The 18,901-nt window shown below is 50.7% G+C and overlaps 1 protein-coding gene across 1 annotated transcript in view; it reads right to left on the bottom strand.

Annotated features, from left to right (window-relative positions):
• The window catches only part of TG (thyroglobulin), a 230,691-nt gene that overhangs the window by 94,397 nt on the left and 117,393 nt on the right, over window positions 1-18,901 (bottom strand). Inside the window, exons 38-41 of the mRNA XM_018058585.1 lie at window positions 17,470-17,689; window positions 15,858-15,951; window positions 13,755-13,914; window positions 6,345-6,547 (exon numbers count right to left, since the gene is read on the bottom strand). Of these exons, the coding sequence (XP_017914074.1) occupies window positions 6,345-6,547; window positions 13,755-13,914; window positions 15,858-15,951; window positions 17,470-17,689 (677 nt within the window). The remainder of the gene's footprint in view (window positions 1-6,344; window positions 6,548-13,754; window positions 13,915-15,857; window positions 15,952-17,469; window positions 17,690-18,901) is intronic.

Here is an 18,901-nt window from a genome sequence, read left to right as displayed (position 1 = left end):
TAGCGATTGTTACGAAAGTCTGGTCTCGCCTAGACACTCCTGCGTGTTACTTGTGACAACTCTGCAATTTGTTCTTCCAAGAATTCCTTCCACAGATATGTTTTTGGACACCAGCTAGATACCAGATGCTATTCTAGAGGCTGCGATCATTGCAGTGAAACCAGAAGAGGACCCTGTAAGCAAGCAGGGGGCAGGCGGTGTCCTTCCCAACCTAAGTCCCCAGGGGAGGCTCTCCTCTCCTTGCGTCCCCTCCCTTCTGCCTGAAGTTCCTGGCAACCCAGACCCAGCCCCTCAGATGACAGCAAGACCCTAGGATGACAGAGAAACACATAGAAGGAACGTGGCCTAAGAGAAATCATGAGATATCTGGACTCCCCGCCTGGGAAAATGTTATGGGAAAGAGAAAACAAAAAACTCACGTTATTTAAGCTGCTTTCATGATGGGTCTCCTTATTACAGCAGTTGAGCATTTGCTTCAAAGTGCAGAGAAATAAAAGGGCTCCCCAGTTGGCTCAGTGGTAAAGAATCTGCCTGCCAATGCAGGAGACTTGAATTCTATCCCTGGGTCGGGAAGATCCCCTAGAATAGGAAATGGCAACCCACTCCAGTATTCTTGCCTGGAAAATCCCATGGACAGAAGTACCTGGTAGGTTACAGTCCATGGGGTTGCACAGAGTCAGACATGACTGAATGACTGAACACACACACTCTCGCACAGAAATAAACCTTATTTGCAGATAGTGAGAAAACTTTATAAAAATCCAATGGACCCAGCAGACAAAGTATTAGAGACGATAAGAAAGCTGAGCAGATGCAGAACCAACTTAGTTCCCAGCACTTATGTTTACCGACTGGAGAGTAACACAGAAAACACAAAACCACTTAGAAAGGGTCTTGCCTCACAGCAAGTTTGCAAAGCTTTTATGGAGAAAAGTTCAAAACTCTATGGAAAGATAAGGAGACAAAAATACTATGGGCCTGGTGATAGGGTTAAGCTGATATAAGAACTAACATCCTAAAAACATATTTTGCCAAAATGATTTTAAAAAGTACATGAAGTTCAGTTCAGTCGCTCAGTCATGTCCGACTCTTTTCAACCCCATGCATCTCAGCACGCCAGGCCTCTCTGTCCATCACCAACTCCCGGAGTTCACTCAGACTCACGTCCATCGAGTCAGTGATGCCATCCAGCCATCTCATCCTCTGTCGTCCCCTTCTCTTCCTACCCCCAATCCCTCCCAGCATCAGAGTCTTTTCCAATGAGTCAACTCTTCACATGAGGTGGCCAAAGTACTGGAGTTTCAGCTTCAGCATCATTCCTTCCAAAGAAATCCCAGGGCTGATCTCCTTCAGAATGGACTGGCTGGATCTCTTTGCAGTCCAAGGGACTCTCAAGAGTCTTCTCCAACACCACAGTTCAAAAGCATCAATTCTTCAGTGCTCAGCTTTCTTCACAGTCCAACTCTCACATCCATACACGACCATAGGAAAAACCATAGCCTTGACTAGAAGGACCTTAGTCGGCAAAGTAATGTCTCTGCTTTTGAATATGCTATCTAGGTTGGTCATAACTTTTCTTCCAAGGAGTAAGCGTCTTTTAATTTCATGGCTGCAATCACCACCTGCAGTGATTTTGGAGCCCCCCAAAATAAAGTCTGACACTGTTTCCACTGTTTCCCCACCTATTTCCATGAAGTGATGGGACCGGATGCCATGATCTTCGTTTTCTGAATGTTGAGCTTTAAGCCAACTTTTTCACTCTCCTCTTTCACTTTCATCAAGAGGCTTTTTAGCTCCTCTTCACTTTCTGCCATAAGGGTGGTGTCATCTGCATATCTGAGGTTATTAATATTTCTCCCGGCAACCTTGATTCCAGCTTGTGTTTCTTCCAGCCCAGCGTTTCTCATGACGTACTCTGCATATAAGCTAAAGTACAGGAAACTACTGTCCAGTTCCCATCAGGAATATTTTTAAAAATCAGTGAACTTATTCTGGCTTCCTGGGTGGCTCAGTGGTAAAGAACCCACCTGTCAGTGCAGGAGACCCAGTTTTAATTCGTGGGTTGGGAAGAGATCCCCTGGAGAAGGAAATGGCCACCCACTCCAGTATTCTTGCCTAGGAAATTCCATGGACAGAGGAGCCTGGTGGGCTACAGTCCATGGGGTCTCAAAGAGTCAGATGTGACTTACTGACTGAACAAAAACGTTAAAACATATCCCAATATATATACAGAAGCATCAAAGCCCATGAATAGAGAGGCCAATTTTGACTAAGAGAAGTAGCAGGGTGGATGAGTGCTCCTAAGAGGTACATGTGAAAACAGGGTTCTGGACCCAAACTAGCATCTCCCTCGCCCCCAGATGATTTAATGGACTCAGCATGGTCTTAGATGCCCTCTTTGAACCAGGAGCTGAGCTAAATACTAAGGAGATTAGTTGACTCATTGGAAAAGACTCTGATGCTGGGAGGGATTGGGGGCAGGAGGAGAAGGGGACGACAGAGGATGAGATGGCTGGATGGCATCACCGACTCGATGGACGTGAGTCTGAGTGAACTCTGGCAGTTGGTGATGGACAGGGAGGTCTGGCGTGCTGCAATTCATGGGGTCGCAAACAGTCGGACACGACTGAGCGACTGAACTGAACTGAACTGAACTGAACTGAAGGAGATGAATCCTGTACCCAGTCAAGCCTGCAGTCACAGTAGAAATGGAATAAGCTGTGCTAGAAAACATGACAAGCAAGTAAAACAAATCAGAATTCCTAAAAGTCACCAAGCAGAAGTCTCTTCACCACAGTGAGATTCTTTCTGTTTTAGAGATGGAGAAAGGCTTCGAGGTCCCATCCAGCTGAGCCCTAAAGGTGGAGTGAGTTTCCAGGTGGAAAACAGGACGTGCTGACCACAGATCAGCGTGGAAAAGATCTAGAGGAAGGCATGGCATTTTCTAGGAATGGTGGTGGAGCTGGTGCGCCTGGGCTGCAGGGTTTGTGTGGGAAAGGAGAGAGGAAAATTTAGCGTGAGGCCAATTCCCGGGGCCTGGAGCTCACTCTGAGGAATGCAGAATTGGGGCAATGTTGTAGGAAAGCCATGGAAACTTTTTCTAAGTCCTGTAAATCACAGTGTGGAGGACACGACCTCTTCTATCTTCTCTTAAAACTGGTCAAGGGGTCAGTGCCACAGAATTCAGGCTTGCAACACGGCCTCCCCTTCCTTCTTCAACCTCCCAAGAGGGTAGGTGAAATCTCCCACCTCCCGACCTGCTTTTGTTGGGAACTGCCTTTGCTTGGCATTGGACATGGGGAACTGGGTTTCTTAAGTTCCCACAGGGTGCAGCACACTTTACAAACCTCATATCATGACTCCTCGAATCCTCAGGAGACAGAATTAATCACACCCATTTTATCCATGAAGCAGGTAAAGTGAAGGGTTTCACCCAAGGCCAGCATCTTAATGCAAGCTTGTCTGATTCTAGGCTCTTTCTCTGACACATTGAGACCCTGAACGCATCCCAGGCTCTTGGAGAAACATTCTCACAGTATGGAAGAACACAGGATTCGGCTTCACAGGTTCCAGCCCCTAATACAGTGCCTTCTTGACTGTGTGTTCTTTAGCAGGTCACTAAACATCTCTGAGCCTTGGCTTTCTCATGTCTAGATTAGAAACAAAATAAATGTCCCTTGCAAATCAATGTCAGGAACCTATGAGATCATGTATTGAAATGGATTTATGGCCCCACACATTTAAGCTATTAATTATCACAGGAGTCTGTCTCGTTCAAATTTAAATAGTTCTGGCCCCAAGATTTGCAGAAAGACTGAAGATTTTATCCAAGAATATATCACCACCTCCCTTTCATTCCTCCAAACATCTGTTGGTAGAGAGCACGTTGACGGAACTGCTAATATATTGAAGTATTTTAGTTCTCTCAGTTCCAAATAATTTCACATGCATCCCAAAGACTGCGGGGAACAGTTGTAAAAGCTGTCTCTAAATGACTAAAACAGAAGGAGGATTTATTTTTAAATACACTACCATTTGTTAAAACAGATTCGTTTTTGAAATTCCCCAAACATCTAAACCCTCCAGAACTTTTGAAAGGAAAATTCTGCCTTCTGGGCCTACTGGAAGGCATTTTTGGTGTCCTCTGGGTCCCCTTGAGCGTCTGGTTTCTGAGAGGGCCCTGGGAGAGTCCCTCTGGGATCAACTCAAAGCCAGGAAGGTCTGCTTTCAGTCCCAGAAACTGCAAGGTGTTTGTGCTCAGGGCTCCTGCCACGCAGACGGACCCCGTACGCGGGGACAGACTGAAGACCACCCGAAGCGAAGGACAGGAAACACAGGACAGAGGTGGGAGGAAGGGAAGCGGACCGGCCTGTGGGTCCCAGGACACACACCACGGCTCCCCTACCCAGGTTTGCGAGCCAGCTGCTTCACTGGCTGTGTGTCAAGCACGGAGCATCGACCGTAACACAGCGGTGTTGCGTGCCCCGGGCTCTGTGGAGAGCCGGGCACTGCTGGCCCCTGCTGTCCTGGAGTTGACAGTCTGTGGGAGAGACACACGTGGCAGGAAGAGTGATGCTGTGCTGGTGGGGAAGCGGGAGAAAGGCTGGATGAGATTTACAGGTGGCAGCGGCCACAGGAAGGGGGTCCGACCGGAGGCTGGAAAGTCTGGAAGGAGTCCCTGAAAGACGAGTAGGTCGGGAAAGAGAACGACGGGAGAAAAGCACTTCAGGCAGAGGAGAGCACCTGGAGGAGGCTGAACAGAGCACAGACTTCTCAGTGAATTCTAGAAGGCTCTGTGGCTGCCGGAGATAGAGAAAGCGGCAGGAGGCGCTGCTGCTTCTCAGGGCGGGGACGACGCCCATCCGGCCTCAACTGTGCGCTCTGAACTGACACTTCTCTACCCTCCTCGTGGTCATGGGTTTGGACCCCAGGAAGGCTGGACAGAGATGGGTGTGGTTTGATGGCCTTAGAATCGCCAGGTGGTCATGTCACTGGCCCTGATGGTTCTCCATTGCTCTTTCCTCTGAGTCACTTAACAGTCTCCTCACTGCTCTCTTTTCCTCCAGCGCCACCCTCTTACACGCCCCCACCAAGCTCTAGAAGTCTGGCCCGTCAACGGTAAGAGTGTTCACAGTACCACTACTGCCAGTAGCCAAAAGGGGAGAGCAACTCAAATGTCAGTCCGCAGACGAATGGGCCAACAAAGCATGGTGTACACACACAATGCAATATCACTCGGCCTTAAAAATAAATGAAATTCTGATGCATGCTACGACGTGGATGAACCCTGAGGGCGTGAAACGAGCCAGTTACAAAAGGACAGACCTCATAGGATTCCACTAACATGAGATGAATTCGTATCAGAGTGGGCAAATTCACAGAAGACAGAAAGTAGAATAGACGTTACCAGGGGCTGGGAGGAAAGGAGAGTGGGGAGATAGGGCTTAATAGGTGCAGAGTCTCTGTTTGGAATGATGGAAAGGTGCTGCTCATGATGAACACTGACGGTCGCACAACGTTGTGAATGTACCTAATGCCAGTGAATGGTACGCTTAGTAACGGTTAAGATGGGAAACCAAACCAGCAGACAAACAAAAGCTGTCAAGGGCTCACATGCACTCAGGATAAAACCCAAAGTGTTCAGTGCAGTCTGGCTGCTCGCTGCCTCCCAGCCTCCACTCCACGGTCCAGGCAGACCCTGCCCTCCAGCCGCACTGCATGATGGGCAGATGCCAGTGAGGAGCCCCTGATGCCAGGACTCTGGCTGCGTGCCAGCACAGCCTGCAGCATCAGCATGCACAGTCCCTCTCCCAGGGCACTCCCTGCTCCCTGAGCTTGGTGGGGGGCTTCTCTCTGAGCTGCCATAAGCTGCTTGAAGTGTCTGTTCTCTCTCTCTCAAGTAAACTACAAGCTTCCTGAAAACTAGGGCACAGATCATGTAGTAAGGCACTTCCAGCAATGAGCATAGTACCTGGCACCAGTTGGACGTTCAATAAAATTAGAAGCTAATCAGAACAGCCAACAGGGCTTATGCTGTGGCCAACAGGTGGTTTCCTCCATCATAGTTATTCCATCCCTATCATTGTCATATCACCGTCATCATCATTTTCACCACCTTCATCACCATTATCATCATTAACACCACCCTGTCTACAGGATTAGTACTTAAGCTACGAGTAGCTATGAGTAGCCAGTAACATCCTGGCTCATGTATGCATAGAAAGATGGCCATGGGCAGGACACCAATTCAGAACAAAGGAAAAAAGGAAATCCAGGCAATCGAAGTCAGGTGGGGGAAGGAAGGACCATCTTCATCGAGACTGAAGACAGAGTGGGCAGCTCACCATCAGCACAGCTCTCCGGAAGAGTCTGGAGTTGGCGGCCCTGGTGTTTACAAGGTGGATGCTGGCCACGTCGGCTCCGCCACGGTCTGCTGCCAGGGTCACGCGCTGAGGGTCCCCGCCAAACGCTCGGATGTGGGTCTGCACCCAGGTCAGAGCCACCACCTGGTCCAGCAGCCCCCAGTTGCCGCTCAGCTCGCTGGACCCTTAAGAAAGAGGAAAGCCTTTAACCCTCTGTGATCATGCACCCTGGATGCAGCTGATCAGGCACGTGGTGCCTGTGGGGGACGTAGACTCCCATCCACCCAGGTCAGGATTGTGGTTTCTCAATACGGTGGGAGAGCCTGGGCTCTGGAATCAGGCCCATCCAGCTGGGATTCTCCCATCAGCCTTTGCCAACTAGGAGACCATGGACACATCCCTCCACATCTGTGGACTAAGTCTTCCCCATCCTAGAGGGGGTGACTGCTCAGATGAGAGGCAGTGTGTGTTCAGAGCCCCTGCTTGGCACACCCAGAGAAGAGGAGCTGCGCTTACTGCCCCGGATCCTCCCTGACTGCCCCTGACTCTCCATGTCTCTTCCCCAGGACGAAGGCCAGGCCAGCCTGAGCCATCAGTCTCACCCCTTACCACCACCTTCCATGACCTTCAGCAGCACTCAGTAGAGCTGATCTTCTTTTTCATATAATTCAGGAAACATTTTGTATTTTTAGATTTTTTTTTTTTTGATGAGTACTGTGTTTAAAGTCTTTATTGAATTCTTTGCAATATTGCTTCTGTTGTATATTTTGACTTCTCGGCTGTAAGGCATGCTAGCTCCCTGACAAGGGGTTGAAGCTGCACTTCCCGCATTGGAAGGTGAAGTTTTAACCAGTGGGCCATCAGGGAAGTCCCCAGAACATATTTACTGAGCGCTCAGCACTTTTAAAAAATGGAATGATTCAGACCCAGAAAAACATACAGCCAGAACATCCTTCTCCGTGGCATTTGAGACACCCTATGCCCAGGCCCCATGGCCATCTTCTGAACTGAGTGGACCCTCCTTAGTCTACACCACTAAGGACCCTGGAGTACCAGGCCAGTCCTGGTCTGAACAGAGGCTCACGCCCTTCTTCTCTGGCAGACCCTTTGCTTCAACCACCGCCTACGTGTGGCTGACTCTCAGGATGACGTCGCTGCCCACAGCACTCTCAAGGCTCAGGTCCCTCATGTGCCTCCAGGAGGCTGTCTCACGGGCACCTCAGGTCCATTCAGTCCCAAAGGGAATCGATTCTAAGTCTCTTGAGTGCCCCACCAGAAGCTTCTCCTAAGTTTCTTGCCTTCTCCCTCAAACCTACCCACTCCTCTCCTACACAAGCTTGTGGGTCTTCCCAGACTCCTCTTTCAGCTGCATCCCCTCTTCCTCCTCCCCTGGTGCAGTGAGTGCTCCCGCACTGATCTCTGCCCTGTCTCTCCTAGAGCTGTTCACTGGCCTCCTGTATCAGCACACTCCTCCTGCCCCTGAATTCTCCGTGTGCATTGAGTGATCTTCTAAATTGTAATTTTGATTCTCTCTCTCTCTGAGACACACACACACATCCCCAATGTACACACACACATATACACACACACAACAATGTATACACACACACCCCAATGTACACAGACACCAGTGTATACACACACACACCAGTGTACACACATATACTAGTGTACACACACCAAGGTATACACACACACAACAAAGCACACACACACAAAAACACCAGTGTACACACACACAGACATCAATGTACACACACACCCCCTGCCCCATCCTATGTAAGTCTCCCATCTCATCTCATGGTCCTTAGGGCACCATTTCAATTCTTCTCGTGCATTCCAAGCCCCCCAGGACCTGGTCATCCTTCTCTCGGGGCACATCTCCCTTTGTCTCTCCCCTGTCCTGTGCAGCAGCCGCCCAGGCTCCCCAGCAGATGCTCAAACACAGCAGCCCTCCCCTCCCCCACCCTGGGCTCGGCACATGTGACTTCTTCCACCCAGACCCCTCCCTCTGCCCTTGACCTGCCTTAGCTCTGACCTCTGACCCAGTCATCCTCCCAGTTACAGCATCAACTCACAGGCAGCCTCGCGGGAAGTAAGGGTCCCGTTTCAGAGTACTTGTCAGCATGGGCTCCCCTGCTAGACTCCACCCTCCACTAAAACCAGCGGCACGCAGTCGGTCCTTATGAAATGTTAAGTGAATGAAATGACTACACTTATGATAAACACGATTTAGTATCAAGTGAGAAACTATCAACAAAAACCCATTTCCCCAGATAGAAAAACAGCAAGACCTTGCATGCTGATTCCCCAGCCTGGTGTTCACAAAGAGCTGACGAGAACACCAGCTCGGTGGACATAATGGTTCGAATTACTCCTCCAGCTGGGGAGATGCTCAGAATTTCTTCAAATGCATTTCATGTTCTGGGTTTAATGAAGCCATTGGCACCCTTCTCTGTGGGCTTTTCTGGATTGCAGACACATTCTGTTTGTTTCCAAGGTCTCAGGGAGGGCAGGAAGCTGGGCAGCGGCTGAACAAGACCCAGTCTGGGAGGTGACGCCCACGGCCTGCATTTCCAGGGACAATGTAGAGGCAGGGAGGGCACTGTCCCTGACTCCCAGGCCCCCATGTACCAGCTGCCCACTGACAACGCTGACATTCTGGGGTCTATAGACCCCTAGAAGTCACAGATGAGGGTGCTTTCAGGAAGCAAATCTGAACTGGGCTTCACTTTATGCCAGCACCGCGTTAAGTAGTGCAGAGAGCAAGACAGACAAGGTCTCAGCCCTTGGGGCAGACAGCCTCCAGGACAGGCACAAGGAGCAGCCAACTAGCTGATTTGAGATGGTCTAGCTCAACCCTTCTACTCCCCAGTGGAACCTGAGACTTGAAAGGGAAAGAGTTTGTTTAGTTGCAAGAAGTAAATTTTCTTTCAGATTTTATTTTTAATGTGGGACCAAAGTCTTTATTGAATTTGTTACAATGTTGTTTCTGTTTTATGTTTTGGTTTTCTGGCCACAGGGCATGCTCCATCTTAGCTTCCTGATCAGGGAAGGAACCCACCCTCTCTGAACTGGAAGGTGAAGTCTTAACCATTCGGCTGCCAGGGAAGTTCCCTAGAAGCAAATTTTAGATAGAATCGGCACTTAAATCTAATACACACTCAGTAATTTTTATCCTAACACTCAATCCAATTCAGCAAACATTTGTCAAAAAAAAAAAAAAGAAATCTATGGTGTGCAAGGCACTCTGTTATTTTCATTAAAAATTTTAGGTACTCTTTTTATGGAAGCTTCTCTGCTCAGAAGCCTTCATAACTCCTTCATTCCTGCTGCACACAAAGTCTAACTTCTTCCTGGCTTCTCCTCCCCTCTAAGATTAACTTCAGGCTTCCCTGGTGGCTCAGCTGGTAAAGAATCTGCCTGCAATGCAGGAGACCCGGGTTCGATCCCTGGGTTGTGAAGATTCCCTGGAAGAGGGTCTGGCAACACACTCCAGTATTCTTGCCTGGAGAATTCTATGGACAGAGGAGGCTGGTGGGCTACAAGTCTCATGGGGGGTGGGGGGGGTGTCTCAAAAAGTCGGACAAAACTGAAGCGACCAAGCGGTGGCAGCAAGATTAACTTCAGCCCATCTGAGCAGTCTGCGTTCCCTTCATTTTCCAACACCCATCCTAGTCTAGACCTCGGGGTCTGCTCATCGCCTGTGCTCATCACCCTACAGTCTGGTCTTGGCTGAGCTCCATTCTCTTCATCTTCAGGGCTGAGCTCTGGTCTCACCTGGCTCAGCCCCGCCACAAATATGCAGCAAGCAGTGCTGCTGGGGGCATGAAACTGGACAGGGCTGCTCTCTGCTGGCCAGGCATGTACAGTCCAGGAGGGAGCCCAGGATGTGAGGGGAAGATCTCTGGACAACGTGATCATGCGCCTCTCCAACTGCCTCACCCCACCCTGATCTAATCCTCCAGCTCTGTTCTCCCCACTCTCTGGTCAAAACACACCAGCAAGCATGCAGTTGTTCCCTCATGGTCTAAATGACTCTTGCTTGCTCATTTGATTTATTCAGTTATCTTTCTAAAGCTCCTCAGCTAGGCTCACAGCAGTTCCTCCCCCAGGTCTTGTTGATGGCTATCAATAAAAGGGATCATGGTGCATGGGCTTTGCAGGTGGGTTATGGAGCCAGACCAGTCAGGCACTGGTCTTACTCCATCCCCTACAAGCTGAGCAGGGCCCTGGATGAGTTACTTAATGTGACTTGACTTTCTCCATCTGTAAAATGGGATAATAATAGTACCAACTTCAACAGGTTGTTATGATGATTAAATTTGTTAAGATTTGTAAAAGGAATAAAATGATGCAGAGCCTGGTATAAAGCACTCTAGAAGTTATTTGTTTTTTCTTAAATAAAATAAAACAGGTTTAGGTCCAGCTCTTATCTCACAGATGCCCTTTGTGGAGTCTATGTTGTCTTCAGCAACAGAAGTTGCGCTGGTGATGGAGCGGAACTCCGGGCCTGTTCTTCTGATCAAAACGGGGAGCAGACCCCACAGAGGGGAGGCTCTAAGGGGAAGCTCTGAGTGCTCCCGGGATGATGGGGTGATGGGCACATTACGGGGCCTGGCCTTCAGTCTGGCTCCCAGGCCAAAGCACACTTCCTCTGCTCCCAGACCCTGCAGGAGGCCTGAGGGCCATGGCCCACCCACTCCTCTGACCCTGCAGGCCCCTGGCCCCAGGTCCCCTCACTGCATTGCTTTGCCAGAGAGAGGAGGGTAATCACTGTGCCCCACGCTGGTGGGGTCTGTCCTGCCTGTGAGATCCAGGCAGGGGGACCCCTTCACTTCCTTTCCACCTGCTCTTCACCAGGAACCATGCTCCTTCTAAGTACTGTTGAGTTTGGGCTTTTCTCTCTGAGAACACGAGTTTGTCTAGTCAGCTGCAGAGCTGACATCAGTTTCTGATTCCATCTCTCTCCCATCTCTTTCTTAATGTGCCTCTGGAGTCTGGCGCTCTCGGGGGATTATCTTCACTCTGAGCTACAACAGCAGATGCCACGTGCATTCATCACATGAGATAAAGTACATGAAGCGGCTACTCGGCATGACTCGGTAACTGCCAGGGCTGCTGCTGGCCAGATGCGGGGCCCGGACATGGCTGCAGCAGAGCCCTCACTTACGGAGGCCCTGCCAGGGAAAAGGAAGTGGTGTTAACCCTTGGGAGCCCCTGGGAGGTTCCAGCAAGCTTCCAGATGTTTGCCTTCACATGCTTAATCTCATGAGAGGCGAGCAGCCTGGGATGGATGAGATGCGGAGGGACTGACCCCGGGTCTCCTGCATTCTAGGCATATTCTTTACCCTCTGAGCCACCAAGAGTCTAAGGGGGCTGATAAAGGATCCACCTGCCAACACAGTAGATGCTACAGATGTGGATTTAATCCCTCGGGTCGGGAAGATCCCCTGGAGTAGAAAATGGCAACAGACTTCCAGTATTCTTGCCTGGAGAATCCCATGGACAGAGGAGCCTGTCTGGCTACAGTCCATGGGGCTACAGAGATGGGGACACAACTGAGTGACTGAGCATGCACACTCAGAAGTGAGGCAGAAAGTCCCTTGACCTCTCTGAGCCCCGCGCTTTTCTCTGTGAAATGGCCACACTGTGCTGACCTCATGGAGGTACCTGGAGACTGGGACGACGTCATCTGGGAAAGACATCTGGTAGAGACACGGACGCTGGGTGAGCGTCATTCTCTTTCTCTCTTGCTGACAGTGTTGCTTTAAGCAGAGGAACAGGCAGTGTGGCAAGCCAGGAGTGAGAAGGGGTGGGTGTTCTCTGCCTCCCCCAACACCGCTCCCAGAAATGGGGCTGCCTTCCCAGGAGCCCGTGGAATTCTCCATAGATTACAGCCCATGAAATCATAAGCCCGCCCCCTCACCTACAGGTAGCATATAGAAATTCTCTTCTGTTTGGAAAAGCTCTGAGCCGGAGTCAGCTAGGTCTGTGGAAAGCCCCACATAAGCAGGTTCCTCAGGCTGGCTTCTGAGTTTCACCATCTCTTTAGTGAAAGGAGCTCCTGACTTAAGAGACATCAGCGGTGTTTTTAAAAAGAGGAAAGAAAATCCAGCAGAAGAGTCCAGTGCTCTAGCAGCCACCGCTGCCTCCCTGAAGGAAAGCCTGGAATGGGTTCATCAGCCACACTCCCCTCATCGGCACTGGTCACATGTTGCCTTAACTTGTTGCCCGTTTCATGTCTGCTGTGCAAACCTAAAGTCTTCGTTATGACACTCAAGGCCTCTAGCCACATGATCTACCCAGCCCTATCCCCCAAGACTCCAGGGTTCTGCTCACACTGGATGCCTGCCTTGCTCACCCAGGCTCTGGAGAAGCCGTGGTTCCGGCCACGTTACCTCCCACCTGCCCAACCACATCCATCACACAAGACATCCTAGGTCTTAAATGAGACCCCCAAAGAACAGAAATGATGCTCAGTGCTGTCCTTGAGGACATGCAAAGCCCATCACAGCCTCTGGAGCCCCTTCACACATAGCAGCTCGCGTGAGTCTCACAGTGACTTTGGAAGTTGGGTTAAAATTACTCCTATTTTACAGAGGAGAAAACTGACACTTGGAGAAAGGGAGGGTTTTGTCCAAGGTCACACAGACAACACTTGCCTCTTCGGATTCCCAGACCAGGAATTCCCATTCCCAGCTCTGCCCTCCACCACAGCTGCCTAACAAACAACTGCTCTACCACTGGAGGTTGGGTGGGGTTGGGTGAAGTGGGGTTGGGGTGGAGATGAAAGAAAAGACATCATCAGTGGATGATGCTGGGATTGGTCCAAGCCTCAATTCTGCCCTGGGGGCTGGTGGGAAGGTAGAAGGTGTAACCTAAGGGATAATGTCTGTGACTGCAAAGGAGACAGGCCAGAAGCTGACGGTAATGATGGAAATCATTGTCTATGCAGCCCTTGCTCCAGGAAACAGCTCTCTGAAGGCCCCAGAGCTCTTATCCACCCCTTAGTGTCTCCAGGGCAGGTGGACCCTGGTGGTGAATCCTGGCTCTGCCTTTTTTCCTGACCATGTGAGCCTGAGCAAGGGTCTAGCCCTCTGGGGTCTCAGTATGCACAAGCACACACACAGAGTTATTAATATCACAAGACAAAACACTTAAGGTACTTGGAACGGTTTCAGACACGTGGTGAGTTCCATCAGTGGCGACTGTGACCTACGGGCATCAGCATGGCTGGAGCGTCTCATGAAGGTACTGGCTGTACTCAGCGGGCTGGAGGAGGGCCAGGGGCCAGGAGGGGATGAGGTTTTAGGAAGAAAGGACTAAACGCACACAAAGAACACACTCGGCTCAGGGAGTCAGCGGTCCCCACCAACCCCAGCAACTCACCGGAACTCAGGAATCCGAAGATGCCCGTGCGATAGCTGGCCGTGACCACGATGAGGTTGCCGACAGCAGCCAGGAAGGAGCCGTCCACTGCCGGCTGGTCCCCACTGCCCTTGCCCTCCGCGGCGTTGTGGAAGAACACCAGCACAGACGCATTGGGGGCCTGCAGGGGTGCAGAAATGTGCGGGCTACAGGTGGCCACCTCCCCCTCCAGAGCTTGGGAATGACACCTTTGTACCCCAAGGCCAGGCAGGGGCAACAGAGCAGCCCAAGAGAGAAATGGCAAAGCTACTTTTGACTGGAAACTCCCCGATGGGGAAGGGATCCTGGATTTGAAGTCAGGAGATGGGGATCAAGCCTCTACTCAGGCCAGCTGTGATTTCTTAGTAAGCCACGAAGCCTCTCCTAGCCTCAGTTTCTACACCTCTAAAGTGGGAAAGGGGGGAGAAGATAGAAATAAACATACCTATCATTTCCTCCTAGAGTCGGTATGAAGACCAACGACATCGTAGATCAACTGTAAAGTACTGTCGTCAACTTCTTGCTCACATTATGGCAAAAGTTATGCTCACTGGTCACCACTCACTGGCTCTAGCTGCGAACTCTGGGACTTGAATGACCAAATCTACAGTAATAACTCACTAGCTGAGTGACCTTAGGCAAGTCACCCGACCTCTCTGAGCCTTGGGCTTTTCATCTATCCAATGGGAATGATACCTCTTAGAAGCGTCAGGAGGATCAGAAGGAAGGATGCTGTGAGGTGTTCAGCCGATGACAGGCACAGACCTCCAGCGGTGGTCCCTCCCCCGGCCCCTGCTCTTTCCAGTGTTCAACACTGTCCGGCTCCTACACTGCCCGAGTGATGGTCTCCTCCAGGCTTTAGGTGTAGTCTCTGTCCCACTCTGCCATTTCCAATGTCTCTTATCACCTGTTCATTGGTTAATTAGTATCTATGACTTGTTTTATTCCATTCTCATAAGAACCTCATGAGCTGATGCTATTTCTCTCCCTACTTTCAAAACAGGAAACTGGGGCACAAAAAATGTGAGTTGCCTTCTCCAGGCCAGGGAGGCAGTGGTAAGTGGCAGGCTGGTTTGGAGCCAAGACTTAATTCAACATCTCCAGAATGATCTGGCCAGCACTGGGCATCACCATCACCTTCCTCACTCTAGGCTCTATGCTTCTATTGATGCAGCCCAGAGGAGCCTCCATGTTCAGGTGCCCTTGTTCCAAATCTCACTCAGTAGCTTGCTGTGCTCAAATCTCCCAAGTGCATTGCCTCTGGCTGCTGGTGGCTCAGGGACCAGGAAGTGGAGGTGCATCACAGGCACTGTGGGATCTGCCAACACGACTCACGTTTCCTAAGGCTCATCAGTTCCCTTTTCTCTCATGAGTTCTGACTCTTCCCCCCAAACAGGAAACTCAACTCAGCATCAGGATCCTAGATGCTACTTAGGCAGGTACAGGCTTCAAACCAGGGCCTAACCAGAGTCAACCGTGAATATTCACTGGAAGGACTGAAGCTGAGGCTCCAGTACTTTGGCCACCTGATGTGAAGAGCCAACTCACTGGAAAAGACCCTGATGCTGGGAAAGATTGAAGGCAGGAGGAGAAGGGGGTGACAGAGGATGAGATGGTTGCATCGCATCACCAACTCGATGGACACAAGTTTAAGCACACTCTGGGAGTTGGTGATGGACAGGGAAGCCTGGCATGCTGCAGTCCATGGGGTCACAAATAGTCGGACACGACTGAGCGACTGAACTGAACTGCCTACTTCTGTTCCTCCCGCTGTAATGAAAGCCCCCTTGAGGACAGCAACTTTATTGTGTTCATAGCTACAGCCCACGGAGAACAGATCCTCCCATCATTGGCGCTTTATGAATATCTCTTAGAGAAATGAACCCAGATAACCATGCACCATGCTCCCATGCAGGAGCTGAGAGGAGGCCCTTGAGGAACCAGGCTGGCGCTCAGCCCCTCAGGCCTCAGGGAGCCAAGAACCAGCCAGGAGAGCAAGGGGCAGACCATGCTGGCAGTGCGGGAGTTGGGGATTTCCAACAGGGCAGCTTTCATGGCAAACACAGCAAGGGCGGTCGAACTCACCATGTTCTGCGGGACAAACACGTTGAGATACAGGCAATCTTCGCTGACCCCGGGAGGCGTGGGCGTCCTGATGCCTGGCTGCCAGCACCTGGCCCTGCAGATACAGATGGATGGCGTGTGACTTTCAGGAAAAACAATTAAAGGGACACACACAGCCCTCCTGCATGCCCGGCAGCAGCAACAGAACCCACTGCCCAATTCTGAAGGCCCAGCAGCCCACTGACAGTTAGGCAGCTTCAGGAAATGGTTAATGGGATTGGTGAGTAAATGCTGGAAGGAGCAGGATGACCACCAGTCTCTCTATCATGGGCCTGAGGAGTGTCCCCTGGACAAGGTGCCCGCCCAGATAGAGCAGAGGAACACGGGTGTCACCTGGGCCCCGGGGCCCTGCAGGCTTCAGTGTGCAGACCTGCTGGGATGAAGGGCCTCGACCTGCTTTCTCCATCACTACAGAGTCAAGTGTGCTGCGAAACATCTCCTGGCATAAGAGCTGAGATGCATATCTGGGACACACCTGAAGCAAGCATGATGGTTACCTGTCCAAGCCTGGTTAGTACTGGGCTCTGATGGACCGAGCTCTCACTGCTCTTCACTCAAAAGCCTCAGTTCCCTCACCTGTCAAGTGGGTGGATCCTAACCCAGTGAAGCTCTCTAATTCGTGCTTATTTGTTTCTTTTGTCTCCCAGTGGTGACTTCCACGGCTTTCTGCATCCTTCTGCCACTGTCCTAGCTAAAGTCTTCCTGTCACTCGCCTGGAATATCCCAGAGCCTCCTGCTCATCCCTCTGTCTGGTCCTGAGCTCCTAGAGCTGCCCACCAACTGGCCATGGGCAGTGATGGACAGGGAGAATGTGGCTGTGTCCTCGGGACAGAGCTGTGGAGGGAAAGGCCGTGGGGCGAGAGAGGCAGGCACAGGTGCTCCTTCCACAGATACTCTGAACATGCTTTCATCAGGAAAATAACAAAATCATATCCCATCTTCAACTATCTACAGTGGTACATGCATGGGAGGGAATGGGCAAAATTGAAAGGCAGAGGAAGGAAAATAAGATATTCCATTTTTCTCCCATTTTTGAAAACTCCTTTTAATATCATTTCTATTGGGGGAATGAAAAGGCCTTTTACATTATTATTATTTTTTAATTATTATTATAAGCTCCTATGCTTTTCCTTCTCTGCTTATTTCTCAGCCCCACTGAGGTCAGATGTAGCTGGGAGGTTGAGTTCCGACCACTGCCACGCTGGGGCACGTGATGAACGTGCCCGCCCATGGGCGTGGCCCAAGGAAACCTCCCCTGTTCTAACAGCGTCTCTTTCCTGGTTCCTAGAAGGAAACTTGGAAGATCTGTGCTGAAGAAGACACGCCAGCCTGGGTCCCCGCATCACTGCATGGAGCAGAGCCCACCAGCCCCTCCATCACCAAAGGAGGCAGGACCAAGACAATGTTAAGCCACCAACAAGTGGGGGTTTATGTGTAAAAGCACTCAACGTCATCTTAGCTAATGTATCCCCAATCCTCAAATTCTATCAACTCTCACTTTGAAGGCTTAGAATGGGAGAAGGCTTCTCTGGACACCACACCCCCCCCAAAATGTATTCCATTCCATCCTTACCGTGGCTTGGTGGCTTCCCAGGACCCAGTCCAGTTCAAGTGCTCGGGGGCCCGGAAGCGTTTCTCCCCCAGGGGCGGGGCGGCATACGGAACTCCCAGGAACTGGTCCACTGGCTTCCACGAAGTGCCCACTTGAATGGCCTGCGACCTGCCCAGCAGCTGGCCGTGGGTGGCGATGGGCACTGAAGGTGGAGATGTCCCAAGGCCGGGCAGAGGGATGTCTGGGGCGGGGGAAGGAAGAGAGCACAGCACATGCTCTATTCAGGGCATGTATTCTAGACATGTTGTAAGAAACAAATCAAAAAGCCCAAACACTGCTTTCTGTACTTAAAAATAATGTTAGTTATGCATTCAGGCCCCAATGACTTAAGTCTAGTCATGTTAGTATCTAATGTGGAAAAAAAAAAGAAAAAAGAAACCCAACAAAGACACCTGATCTTCCCCAGGCACTGAGCAGTCCTTCCCTCAGCTCTGTCATCTCAAGTTCTTTCCGAGGAGATCACCGAGGCCCACAAACCCTGACTCGGCTCCTTGGGACCAGATGTCATCACGATTCTGGATTACTCAGATTTTAAAAAGAACAGAGGGGCCCAGACCATGCAACGTCCAATCCTCCAGGGGAGTCTGGACTTGGGCCCCATCATTGGACCTGCCAATTACTTCCGGGAGGAAATGTATGGGCTGGTCCAGCTAAGAGGGATGAATACCCAATATCATTTCTTCGGTCAACTTTGGGCCAGATTTTGAACCCAAACGAGTTTGCCAAAAACTTACAAAAATATTTTTTTCTGACTTTTAAGATTGCTTGGATTTTAGAACTATCACTGAGGCACTGCAGACCCGGTAAGTACATTTCACTGGTGAGGAAGTGGTTTTAGGGGCTGAGGGTGGGTAGCTGTCAGGACGTCAAGGTGATGAGGTAAGATTCAAAGCTGTACTTTTCTGAGCCCCAGCTCTGCGCATGGGGCCGAGGTTCACACGGGGTCAAGGGTCGGGCCTGGGCTGCAGCACTCATCCTCCCTTTGTGCCTGTCTGGATCCCACCTGGTCCTTTAGGTCAGGCTGGCGCTGCCGGCCACCCTGCCCTGTGCTCCATAGGCCTCCCGCCCCTCCCAGCAGTGCTAATCTCCAGACACTTATCAGCCTCCCTGTAGCCTTATCTTATCTCCTCTGCTGTATTCCCTCACATTCAATCATTGAGTCAATATACTTTTATCATCTCAGTTTAGTTCAGTTCAATCACTCAGTCATGTCTGACTCTTCGAAATCCCTTGTCAATCTCTTCGCAATGGACTGCAGCAAGCCAGGCTTTCCTGTCCATCACCAACACCTGAAGTTCACTCAGACTCATGTCCAAGGAGTTTGTGATGCCATCCTACCATCTCATTCTCTGTTGCCCACTTCTCCTCCTGCCCTCAATCTTTCCTAGCATCA

The sequence above is a fragment of the Capra hircus genome, chromosome 14 (assembly GCF_001704415.2).
Source record: "Capra hircus breed San Clemente chromosome 14, ASM170441v1, whole genome shotgun sequence".
NCBI lineage: Eukaryota > Metazoa > Chordata > Mammalia > Artiodactyla > Bovidae > Capra > Capra hircus.
Note: the sequence above shows the minus strand (reverse complement) of the source record. Positions and strands in the feature narration are given on the sequence as shown.